General features: G+C 38.8%; 1 protein-coding gene across 10 annotated transcripts in view; it reads right to left on the reverse strand.

Annotated features, from left to right (window-relative positions):
- Positions 1-26288, reverse strand: part of PATJ (PATJ crumbs cell polarity complex component) — a 418144-nt gene that overhangs the window by 374763 nt on the left and 17093 nt on the right. For all 10 annotated transcript variants that reach the window (XM_066269036.1, XM_066269031.1, XM_066269034.1 and 7 more), the window contains exons 4-9: positions 25623-25817; positions 23592-23731; positions 19078-19273; positions 16364-16492; positions 4869-5087; positions 3062-3164 (exon numbers count right to left, since the gene is read on the reverse strand). In XM_066269036.1, the coding sequence (XP_066125133.1) occupies positions 3062-3164; positions 4869-5087; positions 16364-16492; positions 19078-19273; positions 23592-23731; positions 25623-25817 (982 nt within the window). The remainder of the gene's footprint in view (positions 1-3061; positions 3165-4868; positions 5088-16363; positions 16493-19077; positions 19274-23591; positions 23732-25622; positions 25818-26288) is intronic.

Below are 26288 nucleotides of genomic sequence, written 5' to 3' on the forward strand. Positions count from 1 at the left end.
CTTCCCCATGCAGTCTTAAAATACTTAAATAACCTCAGCAACATGAAATAATCCTTATTTTATAAAATAAAACATTTAAACAGGAAAAAATGGCTACATAAAAATTACAACTATATAAAAAGTATGCAAGCCTATGGGCAGAACTTGAAGTAAAAAATTTTTTTAATTTAATTTTATTTTATTTTAGTGAAAGGTGGGGAGGCAGAGAGACACTCCCACACACGCCCCCACCAGGATCCATCCAGCAAGCCCACTAGAGGGTGATGCTCTGTCCATCTGGGGCCACTGCTACATTGCTCAGCAACCAAGCCATTTCCTTTTGTTTACTATCAGTTATTCACTTTCACTTCACATTGCACATATATTGTGAGGTTTAAAAAGAACATCTGGGAAAACTTCATTTAATAAAGGTTTAATTTAGCCATGATTTCTCTAACCAGGCAGCATACTAAGAGATACTTATATAGTTGGGGTTTTTTGCGACACTACTATACAAGCCATACTTAACTCTTTTGGAACTCATTTAAATTCTGAACCTTAAAAAGGTTGCGCGTAGAAAAAGCTAAAATTTTGAAAATAGTTATTTCATTAGGCTAAAATAGCACAAGGTGGTCTGACATGAATTTCATTGAGGACTTTGAATATATTAACACTTTTAATCTTTCCACCTGCTACAAGTGCATAAAATAATAATTAAAAAAAATTAACTCTAATCTTGCAATTTCTTAACAAACTAGAACATTTCATAACTCTGAATTTTCATGTTACTAGCAAATATCTATGAAAGGTTTATTTTTTTCCCTACTCTAATAATTTTCTTATAATGATAGAGTAACTATTACAGTGAAAGTTACCAAAGGTTTGCATGTAGGAGTTGAGGGAGCATTATTATTCAGAGATACTTGGGCCATGTATATATTCTTACAATGTATTCCCTTTATATGAAAGGAAAATAACTCTAAAGTATTTTTTTATCTTTTGTTTTTGATAATTAAACATAATAGTAATACTTTTTAACATTCATAATATGAAATATATGCAGTAATCATTTTACTTTATCACATGTAAAATGTCATAATATGTAAGAGTTATACTATTCAAAATACATCTATCTTGGAAATAGGAAATATATATAATTCAAATGTTATACACTGAGTTGGAAAATTAAATTCTGTTGTTAATGACTATCAAGTTGACTATAAAACTACTGAGATAAAACTGTGTGATACTGGGCTTTATGAGATATTTGCTCTTTAGCCACCGTGCCTGGCTCTTAGCTAGCAAAACCCTTGGGATTTCCCAAGTGTTGAGAGTAAGAACAGTCCTTTTGTTATCTTAATGATGTGACTTTTTGGAAAGCACCTAAGGATGGGGCCTGATTGCCAGAAAAATCAGCCCTGTGATTAGATGTTTGGAACTTTCAGTCCCTAACTAAAAGGGAAACAGGTTGGAGATTAATTCAATCGCCAATGGCCAATGACTTGTCAATCATGGCTATGTGAGGAAGCCTCCAGAAAAACCACAGAGGACAACTCTGTTGGTTCTTTCTCAGAGAGTTTTCCCACTGGGGAAACGGGGCCTTCCAGGTGCCACCAGCTGGGCCCCAAGTTCCAGGAGGACAGAGCTCCTCCTCTCAGGACTTTACCCTGTATATTCTCTCATCTGGCTTTTGATTTGAATGCTTTAATATCCTCAGTAATAAATTGGTCATCTAGTGAGTAAACAGGTTTTCCTGAGTTTTGTGAGCCATTCTAGCTAATTAATCAAACCCAAATTGGGGATTGTGGGAACCTCTGATTTATAGCCAGTTGGTCAGAAGTACAGATAACAGCCTAGGCTTATAACTGGCATCTGAAGTAGAGGGTGGTCTTGTGAGACTGAACCCTTTGCCTGTGGAATCTGATTCTATCTCTGGGTAGCTAGTGTCAGAACCGAGTTGAATTCTCAGACACCTTGCTGGTGACTGAAAACTGCTTGTTGAAATTGGGTCTGGGAACCCTTTTTAAACTGTGATTCTCTAACTACTAAAAAAGTAATTGGTTTTGAGGCAAGATAATAAGAAGCTAGGAAAATTCCTTGACAACTGAAAAGGGGAAACCAAGACAGACAGCTGAACTGGATGAGCAACTTTCAGCCACATACAGAAGGTCACCAAGGTGGAAAGTCCCAGGCGCCCAGCAATGGCAAAGCAGACTTTGCCCCCAGGGGGGCCTTTCCTCCCCTGGCATATTGCTGGTCGTGTGTTTCAGACCTTCCTGACCTTTCCTTCCTAAAAGTAACGTCTAGGCTTCAGCTGTATTTCAGTTCCAGGCCCAGAAAAGCAGTAAAACCAGGCAGCGGAGACTCTAGGACCAGTTGTAGTGACTAATGACCCCTGCCCGGGCACTGACCAATCAGTGGAGACCATGACCATGAAAGGGCACACTCAGAAAAGCTGATGAGTATTCTAGTGAGATCTCCCCTGAGACCTCCCCTAAAATCCCCGTCTTCTAGAAAGCAGATAAAACCCCTTAAGATAAATAAGCCAATGTGCTCTCCATGGCACATGGCCATTTGAATCTCTTTTCGATTGAATTTTCTTTCACCTAAACTCTAAGGGTCCCCACAAGACTTGCAACCAGGGGGGCAATAGGCAGCAGGCGCTTGTCTCTGGCTACTTCCCTGAATCTGTCTCCAAGGCCAGTTTCTCTGACTTTCCAGCAGCCTGCCTTGGCTCCCTTCTTTCCCATAATGCTTCTAGCGAGCCAAAGCAGCTCCACCTCGGCTCTCTCCTGTTGCTTCTTCTATTCTAGGCCCTTCCTTGTTTCACCGTCCCCAGCTTTAATAAATGTACTCTCAAAATCACCTGGACATGTGATGTGAAATCTTTCCTACACAAGTTCAAGAACCCACACTCGACCAGCCGGCTGGAGGCAGCCCTGCCCCACGTCAGGTTCCTGTCTGGTAACAGTTTTATTATTCAAGTTTAAATTAAAATCTGCAAATACTTAATTTCACTGTCCAGAAACCTTAACAGCCTTTACAACTATCTCCAAATATAATACAGAAATGATTCATTTACCTGTATGAGCATTTCCAACATAGCCAACAATTCTAATCCCAAGACTCTGTCCATCTTTCTTAATGAGTTCAACATTATAAGTTTCATAAAGAGTAGAACTGTCCTAAGAAGAAAAAAATAATGTTAACTATATATGTTTAGTTACATAACTGTGTGTACACAGTAAATCTATGCATGGTTTGTCAAGTATTTTCTTAGCACCTATGGTAGGCAGAATTTTAAAAGGGTCCCACCTTTTGATCCCTAGTGCTATACCTGTATTTGTCACATTATATGGCAAAGGGAGATTATCCAGATGAGCCTATGCTAATCAAGCACACTTTAAAAGCAGAGTTTTTTCCTGCCAGTGGCAGAAAGGGAAGTGAAAAAAGATTTGAAGTATAAGAACTGGACTTGTGGTTTGAAGTAGCGTGGGTCATGTGGGAAGCAACACAGGGGCCTTAAGGAGCTGAAAGATGTTCTTAGCTGACAGCCAGCAAAGAGGAACTTCAGTCCTACAATTGCAAAGAACTGTACTGTGTCAATCTACATCAGTTTGGAAAGGGATTGTCCCAGAGCATCCAGATTTGGAGCCCAGCCAAGGCACACCTTGACTTAGGCCTTGTAAGAATCTATGGATGCCTGACCAGACAGTGGCGCAGAGGATAGAGCGTTGTCCTGGGATGCAGAGGACCCAGGTTCGAAGCCCCAAGGTCGCCAGTTTGAACACGAACTCACCAGTTCGAGTGCGGGGTAACTGGCTTGATTGAGCATGGGATCATGGACATGACCCCATGGTCACTTGCTTGAGCCCAAAAGTCGCTGGCTTGAAGCCCAAGGTCACTAGCTTGAGCCCAAGGTCACAGGCTTGAGCAAGGGGTCTCTGGCTTGGCTGGAACCCCGCAGTCAAGGCACATATGAGAAAGCAATCAATGAACAAGTAAGGTACCACAACTACCAGTTGATACTTCTTATCTCTCTCCCTTCCTGTCTATCCCCATCTGTCCCTCTCTCCGACTTTTCTCTAAAAAAAAAAATCCATGGAAACAGCTGGCCAAGCCCACCTAGACTTCTGACCTACAGATCTGTGAACCTTGTTTCAAGCCACTAAGTTTGTGGTAATTTGCTACACAACAATAGAAAATCAATACAGCCACCTGGGAAATAAAAACGCAGTATTTCTTGATTCAAAGCCTGTGAGATAGTTGGAAAGAGTTTGGAATAAACCAGGAAGACCTGAATTCAAATCTCAGCTCTACCACCTACTCTTATATGATCTTTAACAAGTTGTTTGGACTTCAGTTTTCTCATCTTTAAATAGATGATAAGACCTATCTTTTAGAATTCTTGGGAGGAATTCAGATGACCTGAACAATTCCAGGTATAACAATTAATAATAATAATGATCATTATTATATAATTATAATGATTGTTATTATCATAATAAATTATTATTGTCTCTTCACTTCAGTCAATTTGTTCCTATCAGTAACAACTCTCATACACTGATCCGTTTTTACAGTTTCCACTCCATCATTGGGATGTCTTCTCAACAATCTAATATAATAGAAATTGCAAGAATTATTACTCTCTAATTTATAGACAAGCAGCTGAGGCTCAGAAAGGTTAAACAACTTAACCCTGAGAAACAGCAAAAAAGAAAATCACAATTGTCTAATGTTTCCAAATTAGGCTCTTCTGCTGCTTCACTGAGGGGTATTGAGAAACTAATCCCACCAATGTGGCATTTCAAGTCGAAGGCATTTCTAATCCTTCGACTTGGTATCACACCCAATATTTAAAATAAAAAAATAATTTGTGTACTCACAGAACTAGGGCTCTTGTTAGGCACAGCAGGCAGGGCAACCGGTAGGGATGTAGGGGTCGGAGGGCTTACAGAAATTTCACCAATTGGGTCTCTTGCAACTAGCATCCTGACTGAATTTCCACAGTTCCTCAGCACTTGCGCAACTTGCTCACTGGTCATTCCCTGCACATTTGTGCTACCGATCTTCAAGATGTGGTCCCCTGTCTGGAGTCTTCCATCCTTTAATACAAGAAAAATAAACCAAAATTATTCTGAGAAATCAGTCTTACTAATTCACCTAATTAGTAACAATTCATCAGACTTTGAGCTATGGCAAAATGGCTGGTGAAAACAGCCATTTAAAAATGCTGAATAAAATACAATAGTTTAAATGATGACGAAATGGCACCAGAGAAAAGAAAGTCCTTGAACAGAATCATGGCCTGACCAAAGAATAAAGAACATGTCAAATAAGTATTTTCAGCCCTGGTCCAATGACTCAGTTAGATGGAACACTGTCCTGAAACAGAAAGGTTGCAGGTTTAATCCCCAATCAGGGCACATAGAGGAACAGATCATGTTTCTATCTGTCTGTCTCTCTCCCCCTCCCTCTCTAAAATCAATAAATAATTTTTTTTAAAAAATAAGTACTTTCATACTTGGCTCAGCCAAAAAAGAACATTTCACCATAAGTACATATTTAGTAACTTCCTAGGCACTATTTTTTCCTATTTTACCTCAACTCAATTTATTTATTTTTTTAAAGATTTTATTTATTCAATTTTCTTTCAGAGAGGAGAGAAAGAGAGAGAGAAGGAAAGAGGGAGAAAGAGTAAGAGAGAAGGGGGAGGAGCAGGAAGCATCAACTCCCATATGTGCCTTGACCAGGCAAGCCCAGGGTTTCAAACTGGTGACCTCAGCATTCCAGGTCGACACTTTATCCACTGCGCCACCACAGGTCAGGCTTACCTCAACTCAATTTAAAATGATGTAAATAATTTGCACCAAATGACAGCTACTTTGCTTATGTCCAGCAGCCCCAAACATTGCATATTACTAATATTTTCATTTCATTTTTCTTTTTTTTTTTTTAGCAAGAGATACAGAGACAAATAGAGAGGCAGAGAGAGAGAGAGACAGATAGGGACACACAGACAGGAAGGGAGAGAGGTGAAACATTTTAGTTGGTCATTGATTGCTTTCTTACATTTGTCTCGACCAGGCGGCTTCAGCCAAGCCAGTGACCACCTTGGATTCAAGCCATTGACCATGGATGGGGTCATATCTATGATCCCGAGCTCAAGCTGGATGAGCCCGCACTCAAGACGACAACCTTGGGATTTCGAACCTGGGTACACTATGTCCCAGTTCAACACTCTATCCACTGCACCACCTCCTGGTCATGTGCATTTTACTAATTTTTTTCTGATCAGCATTCTCCTTCCATAACCTGTTTACCGTGTAAAGAATCTAAAAGGTATTAGATTCCTTTTTGTTCTTTAACAGAAGTCATAAACCAATGATAACCAATAAATTGCTATGCCAAGTTCAAAGACAGTGTGTGCTAATAAAACACCCCAAAATAAAATTTATTAGCCTATGGATTTTTTCAAAAGAGAAAAACATTATGCACATAGGCAAAGACAATATGGAAGGCAAAAAAATTAAAACAGCTGATGTAACGGGGTACCACAAGATTACAGTGACAGCACTAACAGTACCACTTACAGTTTTTTTAAAAAATGCTTTAATCCAAGTTAGCAGTTATCGACCAAAAACATGTGTATATATTACTTTGCATTTTAAACTCTCTGATTGGCTCTTGTGGATAATTTCAATTCAAAAATATTTGAAAATCTAAAGAAATTCAGGCCTGAGCTACAAAGGAAATAAATCAAATTTGTTTCTTCAAAAACTAAAAAAATAGCACCAAATACTTCCACAACTCAGAAAATAAAATCATTACTACTTTTGAATCAAGGCTGCTTCTATCACTGATCTTTAATCAAAATGCAACATGTCATTGACAGAAAATAGTGATTTTATAAAATAAAATAACTACTCTTTCCCCCAAGGAATTCAAGGAAGGAACTAAATCTAAGTATATCTTTCCTATCCTGGTCAAGTTTCCAGAGCCCTCATCAACTGATTTTTAAGAATAAGGAAAATATCTGTTTATAGACTCACTCAAAGAAAACCTGCTCGGGAATAATCAGCTGTTCAATGGTCTCAAGCAGGCCTTTGCTTATTTAGACTGAAAATTCCTCCTCATCCACACCCACCCGCCAAATCCTTGCTTTGTTCCAATTCTTCCTAGCATTAAAGGTTACTGGATAGACCTGACCAGGCACTGGCGCAGTGAATAGAGTGCCAAACTGGGATGTAGAGGACCCAGGTTCAAAGTCCCAAGGTCATCAGATTGAGCACAGGCTCACCAGCTTGAGCGTGGGGTCACTAGCTTGAGCACTAAATCATAGACATGATCATGACCCCACGGTCGCTGACTTGAGTCCAAAGGTCGTTGGCTTGAGCAAGGGGTTACTCGGTCTGCTGTAGTCCCAGATCAAGGCACATATGAGAAAGCAATCAATGAACAACTAATATTTCACAAGGAAGAATTGATGTTTCTCATCTCTCTCCCTTCCTGTCTATCTGTCCCTATCTGTCCCTCTCTCTGACTCTCTATCTCTGTCAAAAAAAAAAAAAAAAGGTTACTAGATAGATAGTTATTATGACTCATTATAATTGGCTCCTACCAAAGGGTCAATACTTCATGTAACTATCCCCTTCTGGAGACAATGAGGTAACTCAGTGTTCCTTATTTGCTAGAATTACTATAGACCACATGAAAGAGATTTCGTATAACAGACTTGTTTTACACCATGAATTTTTAATTTTTTTAAGAAAGAAAAACTCATAGTTGCTGAAAAAAAATTTTTTTAATTTTTCATAACTGAACAGAATTCTCAAAAGCTGTATGCTTTCAGGTACTGGTGAATTTTTGAGAGTATCTGAGGATTACAGATAGTTGTTAGGTCTTTCAGCTCCTCTTACAATTCCTTATCCATGGAATTGGCCCTGATTACATTTACTGATTGTAAAGCTCATACAAATCAATATTTTTCCATTTCATTTACTTTATAACATTTGAGGCAATAGACAGAAGGACAAGTAAGGGCTCTGGAGTCAGACACACTCAAGTTCAGTCTTGGCTCTACCCTGATCAAGCTGGATTGCCCAAGGTCAGTTACTTACCCTACCTAAATCTCAGTTCCCTCTTTCAAAAAAAGAGAGAATAAATTCCTTTCTCATTGATTCACAAGCACTAATTCAATCTGATATGTAAAATCTTACAGCAAAGCAAATCCTCAGATGTATCCTTTTCTGATGCTTCTTTAAGCTTCAGTGAGTTCAGTTCAGTGTTCTTTGCTGCACACCCCCCAACTCTACCCCATCTTTTAACTATAACTGACTTACCTGTATACAAAAGGAAATATAAAGGGCTATTTTATGAAACTCTTTTAAATAAGACATGCTGGCTTCTTTTTCTAGCTTCCTATTACATAATTTTATATTCTTTGAAGAATGTAGTATTCCTTAACCCCTTCAGCAAAATGTAGGTCTCACTTTGAGATCAATCTGGATCACATCTGACTATGACATCCATATTTCCTCACCATGAAGGCTGCCATAGTCAACAGTGAGCATTAATATTCAAACCACGAGGACATGTTAATTAAAGGCAATATGTTGGCCCTGGCCAGTTGGCTCATTGGTAGAGCATCGCCTGGTTTGTGGGAGTCCCGGGTTCGTTTCCCGGCCAGGGCACACAGGAGAAGCGCATATCTGCTTCTCCACCCCTCCCCCTCTCCTTCCTCTCTGTCTCTCTCTTCCCTTCCCACAGCCGAGGCTCCATTGAAGCAAAGTTTGCTCGGGGCACTCAAGATGGCTCTGTGGCCTCTGCCTCAGACGCTAGAATGGCTCTGATTGTGGCAGAGCGAGGCCCCAGATGGGCAAAGCATCGCCCCCTGGTGGGCATGCCAGGTGGATCCTGGTCAGGTGCATGCGGGAGTCTGTCTGACTGCCTCCCCATTTCCAACCTCAGAAAAATACAAAAAAAAAAAAAAAAAAAAAAAAAAAAAGAATATGCCCTTCACTGTTTTTAAAGCTGTGATCAGGCTACATGAGCAATAACTTGTAAAGACTTAGCAACAGCCTTTCTCCCGTGACTTGTCTGCCTGTGGGCTCCTTCCCTGGACCTCCCCAGGCAGCCTGAGGAAAGTGGTTGGCTCCAGGGTTTGACAGAGGGAAGACAAATAAATACTGTATTAATAAAAAATGAAAAAAGAAAAAAAAAACAACAACAATGCAGAGTCAGCTGAAGAGATGTGCCCTGCCATTATCTGAGAGGAGAAAGAGAGAAGGAAGTCCTGTTCTGCCTGAGTCTCACCACACTCCCTGTAGGAAAGACTCAATAGCTCTGTTGCCCGTAGAGCTGGCTATCTTCCTTGATGATAGGTTTGACCAACTCTGGACAGGTGTACATCAGGGGAAAAGAAAACCCATGAGGGCCAACTATGAATAAATAGATTTAAGAAGTAAAGCACAGGTTTTGGAGTCAACCAGTTGTGTGCTCAACTCTGACTTTGTCAATTCCTAGTTATGAAGCCTTGGGCAATATCTTAAGTTTCCATATCTATAATTAGGGGATAATATTTATGACTGTTTTAAAAATTATTTGATAATGATGTATATTAGGAAGATAACAATGTCTGGCATAAACACTGGTTTCTCCATTATGAGATGGGTACACCCCACCCTCTCCTTGATGACCTGAAATGTGCCAATCCCTTCCAAGGAAAACAATCAGACCTGGGCTTTTCCCAACAGTGTCTCAAAGGGATTAATTTGGGAAACTCTGTACATCACATGCTCCTTGTGAAAAATCATAATGCACATTAGGATATTAAAAGCTCAGAAAATTCTTACAGTAAGGAAACCTATTTGATTTTCTTTAACTCGGTGTATTCTATATTTATAGGACCCCTTATTTTCCATAATAACTACTTCACTGTGCACCTTGAAAATGCTACTCCAGAAACCAAGCCTATTAAAATTGCAAAGGGGGAGAGAAGGATGTGGGAAAAGATATCAAAATACCTCACAATTTCTCATTCCTTTCCAGGTTACAAAACGTCAAAAAATCTTCAATGATCACTATTTATTTTGTACCACAGATATGGTTTTTTTGTTTGTTTGTTTGTTTTTTTGTATTTTTTCTGAAGCTGGAAACGGGGAGAGACAGTCAGACAGACTCCCGCATGCGCCCGACCGGGATCCACCCGGCACGCCCACCAGGGGCAACGCTCTGTCCACCAGGGGGCGATGCTCTGCCCCTCCGGGCGTCGCTCTGCCGTGACCAGAGCCACTCTAGCGCCTGGGGCAGAGGCCAAGGAGCCATCCCCAGCGCCCGGGCCATCTTTGTTCCAATGGAGCCCCAGCTGCGGGAGGGGAAGAGAGACAGAGAGGAAGGAGAGGGGAAGGGGTGGAGAAGCAAATGGGTGCTTCTCCTGTGTGCCCTGGCCGGGAATCGAACCCAGGACTTCTGCACGCCAGGCCGATGCTCTACCACTGAGCCAACCAGCCAGGGCCCCACAGATATGTTTTGAACACCCATAAAAATGACCACTCTCAAAGCTTTTGGTTTTAGAACTCATTTATACTCTTAAAAACTAGTGAGGATGGCCTAACCAGGCAGTGGTGCAGTGGATAGAGTGTTGGCCTGGGATGCAGAGGGCCCAGGTTCCAAATCTCAAAGTCACCGACTTAAGCGCGGGGTTACTGGCTTAAGCGTGGGACCATAGACATGACCCCAAGGTCGCTGGTTTGAAGCCAAAGGTCATTGGCTTGAGCAAGGGGTCACTGGCTCGGATGGAGCCCCCCCCCCATCAAGGCACATATGAGAAAGCAATCAATGAACAACTAAGGTGCCACAACTCTGAGTTGATGTTTATCTTCTCTCTCCCTTCCTGACTGTCTTTCCTTATCTGTCCCTCTCTCTCTATTGCTAAAAAAAAAAAAATGTTTGTATCTTTATATATAAACTAGTGAGGAGAAAGAGATATTACCAAGGGGCAAAGGAAACTTCTGTAGCTGGGTGATGGATATATTCACTATCTTTTTTTTTTTACAGGGACAGAGAGAAAGTCAGAGAGAGGGATAGATAGGAACAGACAAACAGGAATGGAGAGAGATGAGAAGCATCAATCATCAGTTTTTCTTTGGGACTCCTTAGTTGTTCATTGATTGCTTTCTCATATGTGCCTTGACCGTGGGCCTTCAGCAGACCAAGTAACCCCTTGCTTGAGCCAGCGACCTTGGGTCCAAGCTGGTAAGCTTTGCTCAAACCAGATGAGCCTGCTCTCAAGCTGGCGACCTTGGGGTCCTTCTGCATCCCAGTCAAACACTGCGCCACTGCCTAGTCAGGCTATATTCACTATATTGACTACAATGATAGATGGTATGATGCTTAAAAGTTTCTGTATCACCTTGGCTAGGTTATGATGCCCAGCTGTTTGGTCAAATACTAGTCTGGATATTACTGAGAAAGTATTTTGTAAATGTGATTAACATCTACGTCAGTCAACTTTAAGTAAAGGATATTACCCTTGATAACATGGAGTGGGCTCCATCTAATCAGCTGAAAATTTTAAGAGCCAAAACTAAGGTTTCCTTTAGAAAAAAATTCTGCCTTATGACTGTAACAGAAATTCCACTAACCTCCCCTACCAATTTCAAAGTTCAGACTGCAACATCAAATCTTACCTGAGTTTCTATCCTACTAGCCTGACTTACAGGTCTCAGACTTGTCAGTACAGACATGTCAAAATGTATTAAATTGCATACTTTATATATGTGTGATTTATTATATATTAATTATACCTCAAAAATTACTCAGAAACTCAAAGAGCTTTAATATCTCTCTTTTGATAACTTGATATCTGCTAAATTTGAAATAGTACTGGTAAATTTTTTAGTTAATATATTAATATATATTTATAATATTGATATATTTTTTTTAATTTATTGATCGATTTTATGGTAGAGCATCGGACTAGGGTGTGGATGTCTCAGGTTCGATTCCCAGTCAGGACACACAAGAAAAGCGACCATCTGCTTCTCCACCCATTCCCCCTTCTCCCTCTCTCTCTCTCACTCTCTCTCTCTCTCTCTGTCCTCCCACAGCCAGGCTCAATTTGTTTGAGCAAAGTTGGCCTCAGGCACTGAGGATGGCTCTGTGGCCTCTGTCTCAGGCACTTAAAAAATGGCTCTGTTGCTATCACCCCCTAGGGGCTTGCTGGGCGGATTCTGGTCAGGGTGCATGCGAGAATCTATCTCTCTGCCTCTCCTCCTCTCACTAAAAAAATAAAAAAATTATAATGTATTGAATGATTGAGAGAGAGAAGAAGGAGGAAGAAGAGAAAGAGAAACATCAATTTGTTGTTCCACTTATTTATGTATACATTAGTTGACTCCTATATGTGCCCTAACCAAATATTCAACCCTCAACTTTAGGCATTGGGACAACGCTCTAAACAACTGAGCGACCTAGCCAGGGCTATTTTTTTTTTTTTTAAAGAACTATATTTAAAAAGGGGAGTAGAATGGTATTTTAAATTATTTTGGCAAATCTCTTCAATGTCTGGGCTTAAAAGAAGACAGCTGGATTTTCATTTCTGCTTCAGCATTCAATATGTTGCAATATGTTGTTTTGGTTTAAGTATATTAAAAAATATCTGGCTTCAGTCATATATATAGTTGAAAAATGGAGAAGTATTTTAATAGCCTTTTCAACCCATTCTTCTTTGGTAACACAGCAGAACTTGACAAGTGGTTTCTTGAAGTACTGTTGCACTGTGGATTCAGAAACTACCTCCAACAAACTTTCAGAAAAAGTTTCATTAAAATCTATTGAACTTGAATGGATCTTTTTCTTATATAGTATTTTGTCATATCATACACTGATCTTCAGAAAACATTGATTCACAGAGCTATGCAGATCTTCCAAATAGTGACATATTTCATTATATAATATCAAAAATATAAATATCACCAACAATCTAATTAGAAGTCTTTAAACATTGAAAAAATTCAAGTTTACAGTAAAGCACAAATATGTTAAATTCTAATTCTTGTTTGAAAGTTCAAATTTTATCATCATTAACAAATGCTGACACTGGGGGAGAGGGAGATATATTTGATGGGACACTTGAACCTATATAAACACAATAAATTATAAAAAATATAAAAAAATAAAAGAAAAAGAAACAAATGCTGTCAGTTATTTGTCTTGAAATAACAGGCTCACTCCATTCATTTTTAAGAAAATATCTGCCAACTACCTAAGTCTGCATAATTATAATTGTTCTGTCAGATATTCTTTTTCTGTGTGTGTGTGACAGAGACAGAAAGAGACAGTGAGAAGGACAGATAGGGACAGACAGACAGGAAGGGAAAGGGAGAGAGATGAGAAGCATCAGTTCTTCGCTGTGGCACCTTAGTTGTTCATTGATTGCTTATTCATATGTGCCTTGATCAGGGGGCTACAGCAGAGCAAGTGACCCCCTGCTCAAGTCAGCGACCCTGGGCTCAAGATAGTGAGCCTTGCTCAAACCAGATGAGCCCACGCTCAAGCTGGCAAGCTCAGGGTTTCAAACCTGGGTCCTCCGCATCCCAGTACGATGCTCTATCCACTGCACCACCATCTGGTCAGGCTGTCAGATATTCTTTCAAAAATAAAAATGCTGTTCCAGGGTGGCTCCCACAGGTAGGAAGCGGGAAGGTGGACAAAATTGGTGAAGGGGGACAAAAGGTACAGATTTCTGGCTATAAAATAAATGCAAAGGAAATATAATGTATAGATAGCGTGGTAATCTTAGTTAACAATATTCTACTGTAAACCTGAAAGTTGCTAAGAGAGTAGATATTAAAAGTTCACATTACAAGAAAATATTAATTATGTGTAGCAATGGATAACTAGACTTACTATGGTGATCATTTTACAATATATATATATATATATATATTGAATCACTGTATCATACACCTAAAACAACAAAATGTTGAATGTTAATTATATCTCAAAATGTATTGAATAAGAGCAAAAATTTTAAAATAAAACAAAGTTTAAAAATTAAGGCCCTGCCTGACCAAGAAGTAGCACAGTGAATAGAGCATCAACCTGGGATGCTGAGGATCTAGGTTTGAAACCCCGAGGTCGCCGACCTGAGATCACAGATATGACACCAAGGTCATTGGCTTATGTCCAAGGTCACTGGCTTGAGCAAGGGGTCACTTGGTCTGCTGTAGCCCCAGGTCAAGGCACATATGAGAAAGCATATGAGAAGGCACCACAACAAAGAATTGATGCTTCTCATCTCTCTCTCCCTTTCCATCTATCTGTCCCTGTCTGTTCCTTTCTCTTGTTGAAATAAATAAATAAATAAATAAATAAATAAATAAATAAATAAAGGCCCTGGTCTGACTAGTGTTAAAAATTAAAGTTCTGGCCTGACAGTGGATAAAGTGTCAACCTGGAATGTGGCGGTCGCCAGTTCGAAACCCCGAGGTCACTAACTCTGAACACGGGCTCATCAGCGCAAGGTCACTGACTTAAGCAGGGTAATCATCCTCAGGATCCCAAAGCACACCAGCTTGAACCCAGAGTTCACTGGCATGAAAAGCCCAAGACTGCTGGCTTGAGCATGGGGACACTGTCTCGCCCTAGTCAAGGCACATACGAGAAGCAATTAATGCACAACTAAAGTGAAAGCAACTCCTAGTGGATGCTTTTCACTCTCCCATCCTGTCTCTCTCTCTCACTCTCTTTCTCCAAATAATAAAAATTAAATAAAAAAAAATTAAGACCTTAGCTGGGTAGCTCAGTTGGCTGTAGCATCATCCCCATACTCCACGGTTATGGGTTCAATCCCTGGTCAGAGCTCGTACAAGAGTCAATTAGTGAATGTATGAATGAGTAGAAAAACAAATTGATGTTTCTCTCTCTCTCTCTCTCTCTCTCTCTCTCTCTCATTAATAATTTAATTTTTAAAATTTATTTTAAAAAGTTAAAATTGTATTTAAAAAGTAGATAATATGTTTTACAGATGTTTTTAAGTCAAGACAACCAACATACTTCAGTATATGGCAGAGTGCTGTATGGTACAGCCCTTTCTGTCACACAACATTAAAAACACATGCACTTAATGGTCAACATGTACTAAAAATAATTGCTACTTCAGTTTTGTAAGTAAAACTGGCAATTTTTTTCTTTTTTGTTGCAAGCACAAGATGGAAAAGAATACAATTACTACTAGGACAGTTTGGTGCTGCTGCCCCATTTCACACTAAGGCACCAGCAGTCTCAGTCTGCCCTGACTTTGCATCATCGGGCAAATTTCCACATGTTCTATACTAATAACAGCTTAGTATAAAAGTCTTACTGACCCCCTGCAAGACACTCAGTGACCCCCAGAAGCCTCTGCTCTAAATAAATACATTTAGATTCTTAAAGGATAATAGAAATCATAGTAGGTCCACAATTTGTAAAAGACGGAGCAATCTTGCTTAGATATAGGGAACTAACAGACTTGCCTCAGAGCTGCATCTGCACAGCAAGTTTATTTTTACTTATATGTGTTTATCAGAAGGGATAAATGTGTATGTAACTGCACACTAATCAGTGAAAATTACACATTATTCTGATCATGTTGGGCATTCTATATAATATAGGCTTATTATTAACTTGCTTAACCAAACTTCTAAACTGATTTCTAAAAACTAAATGTAATATCCATATTTCATATTTTCTTCAATGTAAAACTAAGCAGAAACTGTTAAGTTTTTTAAAATACTACAATTTTTTGATTAAAAATATTTCTTTAACTTACTCATTTTAGAGAGATGAGAGAGAGAGAAGCGGGGAAAAGCAGGAAGCATCAACTCCCATATGTGCCTTGACTAGGCAAGCCCAGGGATTCGAACCGATGACCTCAGCACTCCAGATCGACACTTTATTCACTGCGCCACCGCAGGTCAGGCCAAAAATTTTTAGTTCAAGTGAAATTTACCATGTACAATATTGAGACAGCTGTTTATAATCACTGTACCTTCTGATTTTAACAGGGCTTTGAAAGTAATATAGATATTCAAAATGTAATACCTATTAATGACTCTTTTTAATAAAAAACACTGTCCTCTAATGAATCAATAAAACAGTCTATCACAGGCAAAACAATCAAACACAATAACTCAAAGAAACAAAAAATGTTGATTTTAGAAACTCTTTAAAATAAAGCAGAGAGTACATGAGCACTTATGAAAAAGACATTTCTCATTATACTTAAATTCTGTTAATGGAATCATATATTCTAGTAACCTATATTATAAAATTATATTTCAAGCTATACCATTTACATTGCATAAGACCAAAATAAAAACAAAAAAGGTCAACTTACTCGATCTGCTAATCCTCCAGGAACTACAGTCCTCACAACCACACCACTTGATTTTCCTCCAACTATTCCAAAACCTAATCCAGAGCCATCATTAATGAGTTCAATGTCTTCAATATGGCCCCAATGAACCTACAAATCAATGACAAGAGCCAAAGTGTAAGCAAACCACACAGATTCTTAGCTTTCCAACATAGTATTTACTAAAGTAACAGATATACATTAAACATTCATACAATTGATCAAGACAACTTTCTAGAGGATAACAAATATGCAAAGATGACCATATGGTCTTTGCCCTTATGATTTTATAACCCAGTAGACAGATAAACTAAAACATAAATAATTAATATAGAAGACAGAATACTGGATCATAAGACATTGTAGCTCTAAGAGGACCAAAACATGTGTCATTCACCAGTCTATGCCCAAAATCTAGCACAGTGCCTTGCATATGGTAGAAACCAACATATATATGTTGTCCTTTTTCATATATACATACATATATATATACATATATGGCATCTTAATTGCACTACAGAGAAAAAAAGACATTCAAGCCACAGAGAAATAAGAGCGTAAAGCTGGGCTTGGATAAACAAGTAGGAGTAATTGAAGTTTTTGAAGAGGGAATGACAGGAACAAAAGCAGTGGTTTAGAAAGATTAATCTGGCAGCAATGTGAAGTATGAAAAGATGAGAAGGGCCTGACCAGTGGTGGCACAATGGATAGAGTGTTGACCTGGGGTGCTGAGGTCCCAGGTTTGAAACCCCAAGGTCGCTGGTATGAGCACAGGGTAGCTGGCTTGAGCCCAAAGGTTGCTGGCTTAAACTCAAGGTTACTGGCTTGAGTAAGGGGTTGCTGGTTCAGCTGGAGTGCCCACCCTCCTGGTAAGGCACACATGAGAAGCAATCAATGAACAACTAAAGTGCTGCAACTACGAGATGATGCTTCTCATCTTCTCTCCCTTCCTGTCTCTCTCTGTCTCTCTGTGTCTCTCTTGCCAAAATAAAAAATAAAAAAAGAAATAATGAGAAGGATCTGGGCAGTAAGACTAATTTAGTAGACCCTTATAAGGGAAAGGAAAAGTAGGCCAACTGAAGAGATTAGCAATTGGATTACACAAATCAAACTAAAACACTTGACATTTGATATTTTCCTTCTAACTAGCAGATTTCCACCAGAAATGTGCATTAAATTCACATATTCAATTGTAGAAAAATAGTGTCCTTCTCAAGATTCTAAGGGTACACTTAATCACCTAGCCTTTCTATTGTACTAAAGTGGAAAGTTACTATGCAATGTTAAAGTAAGCAGGAATATTGGGAATATTTAATAAATCCATGTCCAAAACAATATCTAGCATTTGGGAAGCAACAACATTTGCGAAAATATGCCTGAATTAAGAGCAGCTAGTATTCACAAAGTGTATGCTCTGCACCAGGCACTGTGCTTAGCTCCTCAGGTACATTCTCATTTAATCCTAACACCTCTGTGAAGTAGACGCTGTGATTAGTTCCAAGTAACAGATGAAGAAACTGAGCTGTGGATAGGTAAAAAAAATTTGCCCAGTATGACATAGCCAGGAAGCGGAGAACTGAACTTGAACGCACTTTAGCCTGACCTAGAACCCTTGTTCCTAACCACTATGCTAAGCAATTTCCCGCTTTGCTCATTCTGTTTATTATATAAATTATGCTGTATAAATATTACTGATTATAACAGGGAAAATGTTTATACATTAATTTGTGTTATGACCTTGTACTGTACCCAGAGAGTCTAGTTCTTCTTTTGTCCCAATGAATAAAAATTAAATAAATCAGCTAGCACTTAGTGTTATAAGAAAATGAAATTTATTAACTTGCATTCTGAAGATGCAGGCCAAAATCTGTAAAATGTTATTAAGCAACTTTAAGATTCCCAAACATAAATTTATTCTTTTGAACCATTTTCATCCTTCATGAAAAAAAGAGAAAGTTATAAAACTGTGCAGTATTAATAATCTAGTCATAAACACCTATATAATTTACAAAAATATTTTTGAAATAAACCACCAAATCTTAAGATACTCAGTAATAAATCTCTAATAAAAATGCTCAGCTTAATTAATTAACTGGCTATATCATCAAGGAACACAAGACTCCATCATCAAATAAATTATACTTACTACTACAATTTGCCCTCTACATTAAATAATAATTTTAAATAAGGAGAAGCACAAGACATTGAAAAAAAATCCTCCATGAAATAACTTGTTTACTCTGCTAATGCTACCTTTGGAGATATAATCATCTTTCTTTTTTTTTTTTTTACAGAGACAGAGAGAGAGTCAGAAAGAGGGATAGATAGGGACAGACAGGAACAGAGAGAGATGAGAAGCATCAATCATCTGTTTTTCATTGCAACACCTTAGTTGTTCATTGATTGCTTTCTCATATGTGCCTTGACCGCAGGCCTTCAGCAGACCAAGTGACCCCTTGCTCAAGCCAGCAACCTTAGGTCCAAGCTGGTGAGCTTTGCTCAAACCAGATGAGCCTGCGCTCAAGCTGGTGACCTCAGGGTCTCGAACCTGGGTCCTCAGCATCCTAGTATGACGATCTATCCACTGCGCCACTGCCTGGTCAGGCTATAATCATCTTTCTTAAGTGATGAGTCAAATGACACCTTTTAAATGTCTTAAATTCAAAATTAAGTATTGTTCCATAACTGCAACTCACTGTTTCAGATGGAATGGTATCAGGTAAGCTGGTAGAAGTACTGCTTTTTGTGTGGACTGGTTCCCTGGCCACAACCAGACTCAAACATCCAGTGGTTTGTTGTAATAATGCAATTGCTTGCTGATGGGAAATGTTCTGATCCAGTGGAGTACGATTAATAGCCAATATTTGATCGTTTTCCTTTAACCTTTGATCTCTTGGTGAAATAAAAAAAGTTGTTTTAAGTAATATAATAATAGCCTGATTTTTAAAAATCTATCATTCAACTTAAACAGTTTATTTTTAATGGTACTACTTAACTTAGTACATATATTCAAATAACTTAATTATATAACAGAGCCCTTTAGAGTGCTTTTGATTAAGGCATTTATTAGCTTATTAATCAACCAACTTAGTAATATATCTTGACACACACACACACACACATTTTAAATGCCATTCGACTAGAAAAATAAGCAAAATCAATGTACAGTGTCCCACTGTAAGAGTATTGCAAGTATGACAGTGTCCCCCCTTAACTGCATGAACCCTACACTCCTGAAACCCTTCCAGTCTGACTTCTACATACACCACACGAGGGTAACTCATTCTCAAATTCATCAATAACCTCTTCTGTAGCAGATTCACCCGGGCCCCTGGTACTTCACCTCACCAACTTGTCAACAGAGGCCAAAACCACCTTGAAAATCCATAGAGATTACTTCCATATCTGTTTCTGGGCCCTTCTCTCTCCTCTAAGCACCTGCAAACTGCTAACCAAGTGGAAAAGGACTATTTTAAAAAAAAATTAGGAAAATCTCTTAAGGTAAAAGCATTATTATAGTCAATATTTACTAGGCACTTACTATTAGCCAAGTACTATGCTAAAGGCTTTACATGTATTATCTCAGCTAATACTCACATTCACCTTTCAAAGTACTTAGATTTTACAGGCTAGAAACAGAAGCCTAGAACAAGCTTAGCATCTTGTCTAAGTAGTCCCACTCTGAAGCACACTCTCTAACTTTTTAAGTTGTAGTGCATTCTGAGACTCTCCTAGGTTTTACTCCATCCTGGTTTACTGTATTTGACTTTATTCTCTCCCAACCACCACTCCTCCTCTTCTGGTTTCCCCATCACCACTGCAATGCTTCTTATCCTTGCTTATCTCTCCTGCAATCCACCCATTTTCTTTCATTCCCAAAGTCAACCCTCCAGTTGAGATCCTTACCTAATACCTAGTATTCCTCAAGGTTTGTTCTAGGCTCTCCTGTACTAGTATTGACCAACTCAAAAATGCATGATAATTATTTATGCTTATTGACCAATAAAAAGAGAGCCAAAGAAATAAAACAAACTCTTGTCATGATTATTTCATAAAAGAACACTTCTAACCTTCAAAATATAAAATCTCCTAGAGAAAGGACTTACCTCAAAACAGAGAATTCTAATTTATAAATATGAATTCTAAAAATTCCAATATATTGCTCTTATTTTTTTCAGGTCACAGTGAGACAGGATAGTAAGAAGCTAGAATAATCCCTTGGCAAGTGGAATGGAGAAACTGAGACAGAGGGCTGAACAAACTGGATGAGTAATTTACAGCCTGATACAGAATGTTACCTCCCTAGAGATAGCATCTAGGCCTCAAGCTGCATTTGAACTCCAGCCCAGAAAAGCAGAAACCAGGTGGGCAACTCCAGGACCAATTATAGTGACTGCTCTGAGGTGAACCAATCAGTAAAGACCACTGAAAGGGCACACCTGGAAAAGCTGATGAATATTCTATTGAAATCTTCCCCTAAACTCCCAGACTTGAAACATCCTCAAAACAAAAGACCCAGGGCGCATCCTATCTTCCCCATCCTGGGAGAAAGCTAGTGCAGTGCCTCTTCCTTCCCTCACAAGTATGAAGCTCCTAAACTTTAAGGGTTCCCAGGAAATATGCAACCAGGGAAGCAGTGGGCAGCAGCAGCTCATCCCAGGCTGACTCCCTGAACCTGTCGCCGAGGCCCCCTTTTCTCTGATTTCCCAGTGTAGGGCCAACTGGTTTCTAGAGCCAAGGTAGCCCTGCCTAGATTCTCTCCTATTGCTTTCTCTAGTCTAGACTCTTCCTGATTTCACTGTCCCCAGCTTAATCTCAAAATCACCTGGACAAAAAATTTTCCTGTACAAAGTCAAGAACCAACACATTACCGGCTGACCCTAGGCAGACGGGAAGGGCCAGGTCCCCTATCCAATAACACCAGATTTGGCAAACCTTTGTTAAGGATCAGAATTTGATAACTTAGGACCTCTAGGACACAGTGTAAACTTGGTTGGTATTCAAAGGCCTCTGTATTTGGCCCCACAAGTACTCTTCCAATTTGGCTTCCTCCCTACATAAAACCCCTCTTCCACATATTCTGGTCTCTTTCCCTCTCAACTCTTGTGTAATGGTGTTCGCCATCTCTAATGCCCTCCCACGCCGCTCAGCCAAATTCAATCTACCCTCTACAACCCAGTTGAGGGTATGTCTCCCCTTCCCTCTTTCCTCTCCCCCTCATCTTTCTCTCCTCCCCCCACTTACCTCATTACCTGGGTGTGTCTGAACCACTCATTTATCGCTGATTGAATATTCATTTATACTAAGTACCTGCCAACAGAGCTAGCTAAATCCTTCTTTATTAGATTTTAAGCTTCCTGAGGACAGGGACTGATAGATTTTAGGCCCTCCTTTGGAATTAGCAAGTTGGGTCTTTTCATTTTTGATACCAAAATTGTGGGTGGTTCTCACACTAGAACAGGTACCATTAAAAATATTGCATGCCTGGCCTTTGGTGGCTCAGTAGATAGAGCATCAACCAGAAACCCTAAGGTCACTGGTTCAAAACCTTGGGCTTGTCCGCTCACTGCATATACAACAAGCAACAAGTAAGCAATAAATAACTAAAGTGAGCCTGACCAGGTGGTGGCGCAGTGGATAGAGCATCGGACTGGTATGCCGAAGACCTAGGTTCGAGACCCCGAAGTCGCCAGCTTGAGTGAGAGTTCTGGTTTGAGCAAAAGTTCACCAGCTTGGACCCAAGATTGCTGGCTCAAGCAAGGGGTTACTAGGTCTGCTGAAGGCCCGTAGTCAAGGCACATATGAGAAAGCAATCAACAAACAACTAAGGTGTCGCAATGCGCAACAAAATACTAATGATTGATGCTTCTCATCTCTCTTCCTTTCTGTCTGTCCCTGTCTATCCCTCTCTCTGACTCTCTCTCTGTCTCTGTAAAAAAAAAAAATTAAAGTGAAGCAACTGTTGGGAGAGGGGAGAAAAGAGGGACAAATATATGTTGATGAAAAATGATCTGACTTTGGGTAATGGGCACATAATATAATCGATAGCTCAAATGCTATAGAGATGTTCACCAGAAACCTATGTACTCTTATTGGTCAATGTCACCCCATTAAATTTATGTTATGTAAATTATATCCCAATAATATTTCATAATTAAATTTTATTCAATTATTGTTGATATTCAATATTATATTAGCTTCAGGTGTTAGCTTCAGGTTAGAGATGTATGTAACTTACAAAGTGATCCCCCAATAAGTCCAGAACCCACCTGGTACCACACATACATACACACATATATTTTGTGAGCAACAGATATATCAGGGGTCCCAAAACTACAGCCCACGGGCCGCATGCGGCCCCCTGAGGCCATTTACCCGGCCCCCGCCGCACTTCCAGAAGGAGCACTTTTTTCATTGGTGGTCAGTGAGAGAAGCATAGTTCCCACTGAAATACTGGTCAGTTTGTTGATTTAAATTTACTTGTTCTTTATTTTAAATATTGTATTTGTTCCCATTTTGTTTTTTTACTTTAAAATAAGATATGTGCAGTGTGCATAGGGATTTGTTCATAGTTTTTTTTATAGTCTGGCCCTCCAATAGTCTGAGGGACAGTGAACTGGCCCCCTGTGTAAAAAGTTTGGGGACCCCTGATATATATCATATATATATATTCTGAGGAACCACAGCAGTGGTCAGATATCTTTGAGAAACTCTATCCTGTTCTTGGAGGTTGGGTGTGCATAGTTAGAATAATAATATAATTTATTATCCAAGTTGGGATAGTTTTGGGAGTGAGAAAATGTGCTGTTAATAATGACATGTTACAGCAGGTATAAACTAGGACTATTCTGGCAAACCCAGATAATGCAGGGTAAACCTGCACTTATTTAAGGCTATAAAGGTCCATTGAAAAAAAGTTGATTTAACTTAGGCCCAATTAAAATTTTTTTTTTTTTACTTAAAAAATTATGATTGGACAACCTGATAGTTATCAGATGAAAGGCAGGTTGGGGGACTGGGTGAAAAAGGAGAAGGGATTAAGAAGTACGGATTGGCAGTTACAGAACAGTCACAGGAATATAAAGTAAAGCATAGGGAATATAGTCAGTAACATTGTAATAACTACTATAGTTTCTTGTTCTTTTTATGACACTGTTCTCAGAGTTGTCAGAAAAAAATTAGCAAAGCACAAAACGAAAATCTTTCTCACCTGTCTGCCACACTCCCTGGCTGTATTTCCTTCACAAAGATATCAACTGCTCCCAGATTCTGACTTCTAAGTGCCACGACACTGAATCCTAGGCCTCCAGTTGAAGGCCGTTCTATATCTATATATTCAATTTGGCGGCCCTATAAAAGGAGAATTTAAAAGAAAAAGTCAGGTACATTTAATGATGAAATAAAAGTGCCATTCTATGAATAGCACAATAACAGCTTCTCCTAAGTCATCTCTATAAAACCAAATAAATTCAGCATTTCAGTAATAAATTACCTCTGGTAATCCTCTCACTTGGTTAGTTTCAATAGAACATAAGAAGGAATGTGCAGTATTCTGCAACCTCAGGGAATAGAAGAGGTATTTTCACACTTCATTCACCTTATGAGATGAATCCAAGCTTGATAAAAATTCCAATGTTCTTTCCCACAGTAGATTCTAAATTACTTTTTATGCTGAATTTCTCTAAATTGTCTTGATGCAAAATATATTTTGAAATGAAGAAAGCAAATTAGATGTATCAAAAATATGCTAGTGTCTAGCCTAAGTTACAACCAGATGTATTATTGTTTTTAATTCTACTGTGATGCATTAATATTCTACTTCAATAGGTTCATTCAAAAAATTATGGAGGCCCCAGATGGGCAGAGCATCACCCCCTACTGGGCTTGCCAGGTGGATCCTGATCAGGGTGCATGCAGGAGTCTGTCTCTGCCTCCCCTCCTCTCACTAAAATATAAAAAGATTATGGAAAGGCCACCACTCAAATGTGTTCTACCTGTGACAAAAGTATTTTATTGCTTTTGTTAATAACTGCATTCATAAGATTTGATCTTCATATCATCAACTTATAAAAGCATCACACAGCCTGAGCAGGTGGTGGCGCGGCGGATAGAGCATCCACCTGAGATGCAGAGGACACAGGTTCGAAACTCCAAGGTCGCCAGATTGAGCACAGGCTCATCTAGGTTGAGTGTGGGGTGGCTGGCTTGAGTGTGGGATCATACACATGACCCCATGGTCACTGGCTTGAGCCCAATGTCGCTGGTTTGAGCAAGGGGTCACTAGCTCAACTGGAGCCCCCCGGTCAAGGCACATATGAAAAAGCAATCTATGAACTCAGGTGCCGCAGCGAAGAATTGATGCTTCTCATCTCTCTCCCTTCCTGTCTGTCTATCCCCTATCTGTCCCTCTCTCTGTCTCCCAGAAAAAAAATAAAAAATAAATTTTAAAAAGCATCACAAAAATTAATTATTAGTCAAATTAAGGGAATAGAGCTATAAAGTCCAAAAAGGAATGATGTATAAAACATTATTTACAGGCCCTGGCCAATAAGCTCAGTCGGTTAGAGTGTCAACGCCAAACAACAAGGTTGTAGGTTCAACCCCTGTCAGGGAACATACAAGAGGCAACCAATGAGTGCATGAATAAGTGGAACAATAAATGAATGCTTCTTTCTCTCTCTCTAAAAACAATTTTTAAAAAATGTTAATTACCATACCTTAAACAGATTCCTTTTTTACTTTCAAACTTGTTTCATTTTTTAAGATACATATTAGAAAATGAGGTGAAATGCAAAACATATCCTAAAACTCAACTATTATTTAATTTTTAATAGGTATTAGGGATAAAACCAGATTACTCTTTATAATGTTCCCCTACATTTTCCTAATTATGTTAGTTCTAACTCCCATTAAGTCTGTTTTGATATAAAATTAAAAATGGTATCAAATAAGTTTCATCATTAATTTTCCTCCTATGATCAAAACCATAAAACAAAATGGTTACAAATGTAGAGATGTGTCAATTGCAGTCATTATCTAAACTCTCTCCTCACCACACATAGATATTTCCTCAATAAATTTTCAATACAGATTAGAAAATATTATAATTCCTCCTAACAATATAAAAACAAAAGCAAACAAAATATAACACATTTTAACACAAAAAGAATAAGTGTAGTTTTTTTTTAACCTGTAACAGGAGAAATAAACTTAATATTCCCATGATAAGATATAACTTTACCTGTGCCATCTGTTGAATGATTGAGTTAAAGTCTTCATTTCCCAACTTAGGGGTCCAAGGAGATAACCCCGATACAGCCAAGTTATTAGAGGACCACTGGGCATTCCCATTAGTAATGGCACCATCTGTGAACACTAATAAACCTTTCCTAGAAAAATCAAAGTTGGTGGAACAATCTGAAGGTATATGACTGAGCTGTTGGAGAGAAAAAGAAAAGATAATCAACAGAAAACTATAAAAAACAAGTTATTTCTATTTATTAAATATTATATTTTACCCACCATATGTAATTTCCATGTTAAACATATAATGTGAAAGAAATAAAGTATAGATACATGAATCTGTTATTTATAAGGCTATAAATTGCATTTAGTATGACAAAAATGTTTAACAGTTGAAAATGTGTTGTTTCCTGCTTTCCATTACTGCAAGTTAAAAGAATGTACAATAGTTCATTATACTTCTATACACACATACATATAATCATGCATGTAAGATACTGAGCCCTATTACATTTATCTATACATTTCCATATGGGGAGCCACAAAAGATGTGTGGATAGTATGCAACAATAATAACAATAATAGTATTTAGGACTAAGCACTTGCCATGAGCAAAGTACTAACTATACCAAAACTCTTACATATTACTTCATTTAACCCTTAC

The sequence above is a fragment of the Saccopteryx bilineata genome, chromosome 3 (assembly GCF_036850765.1).
Source record: "Saccopteryx bilineata isolate mSacBil1 chromosome 3, mSacBil1_pri_phased_curated, whole genome shotgun sequence".
NCBI lineage: Eukaryota > Metazoa > Chordata > Mammalia > Chiroptera > Emballonuridae > Saccopteryx > Saccopteryx bilineata.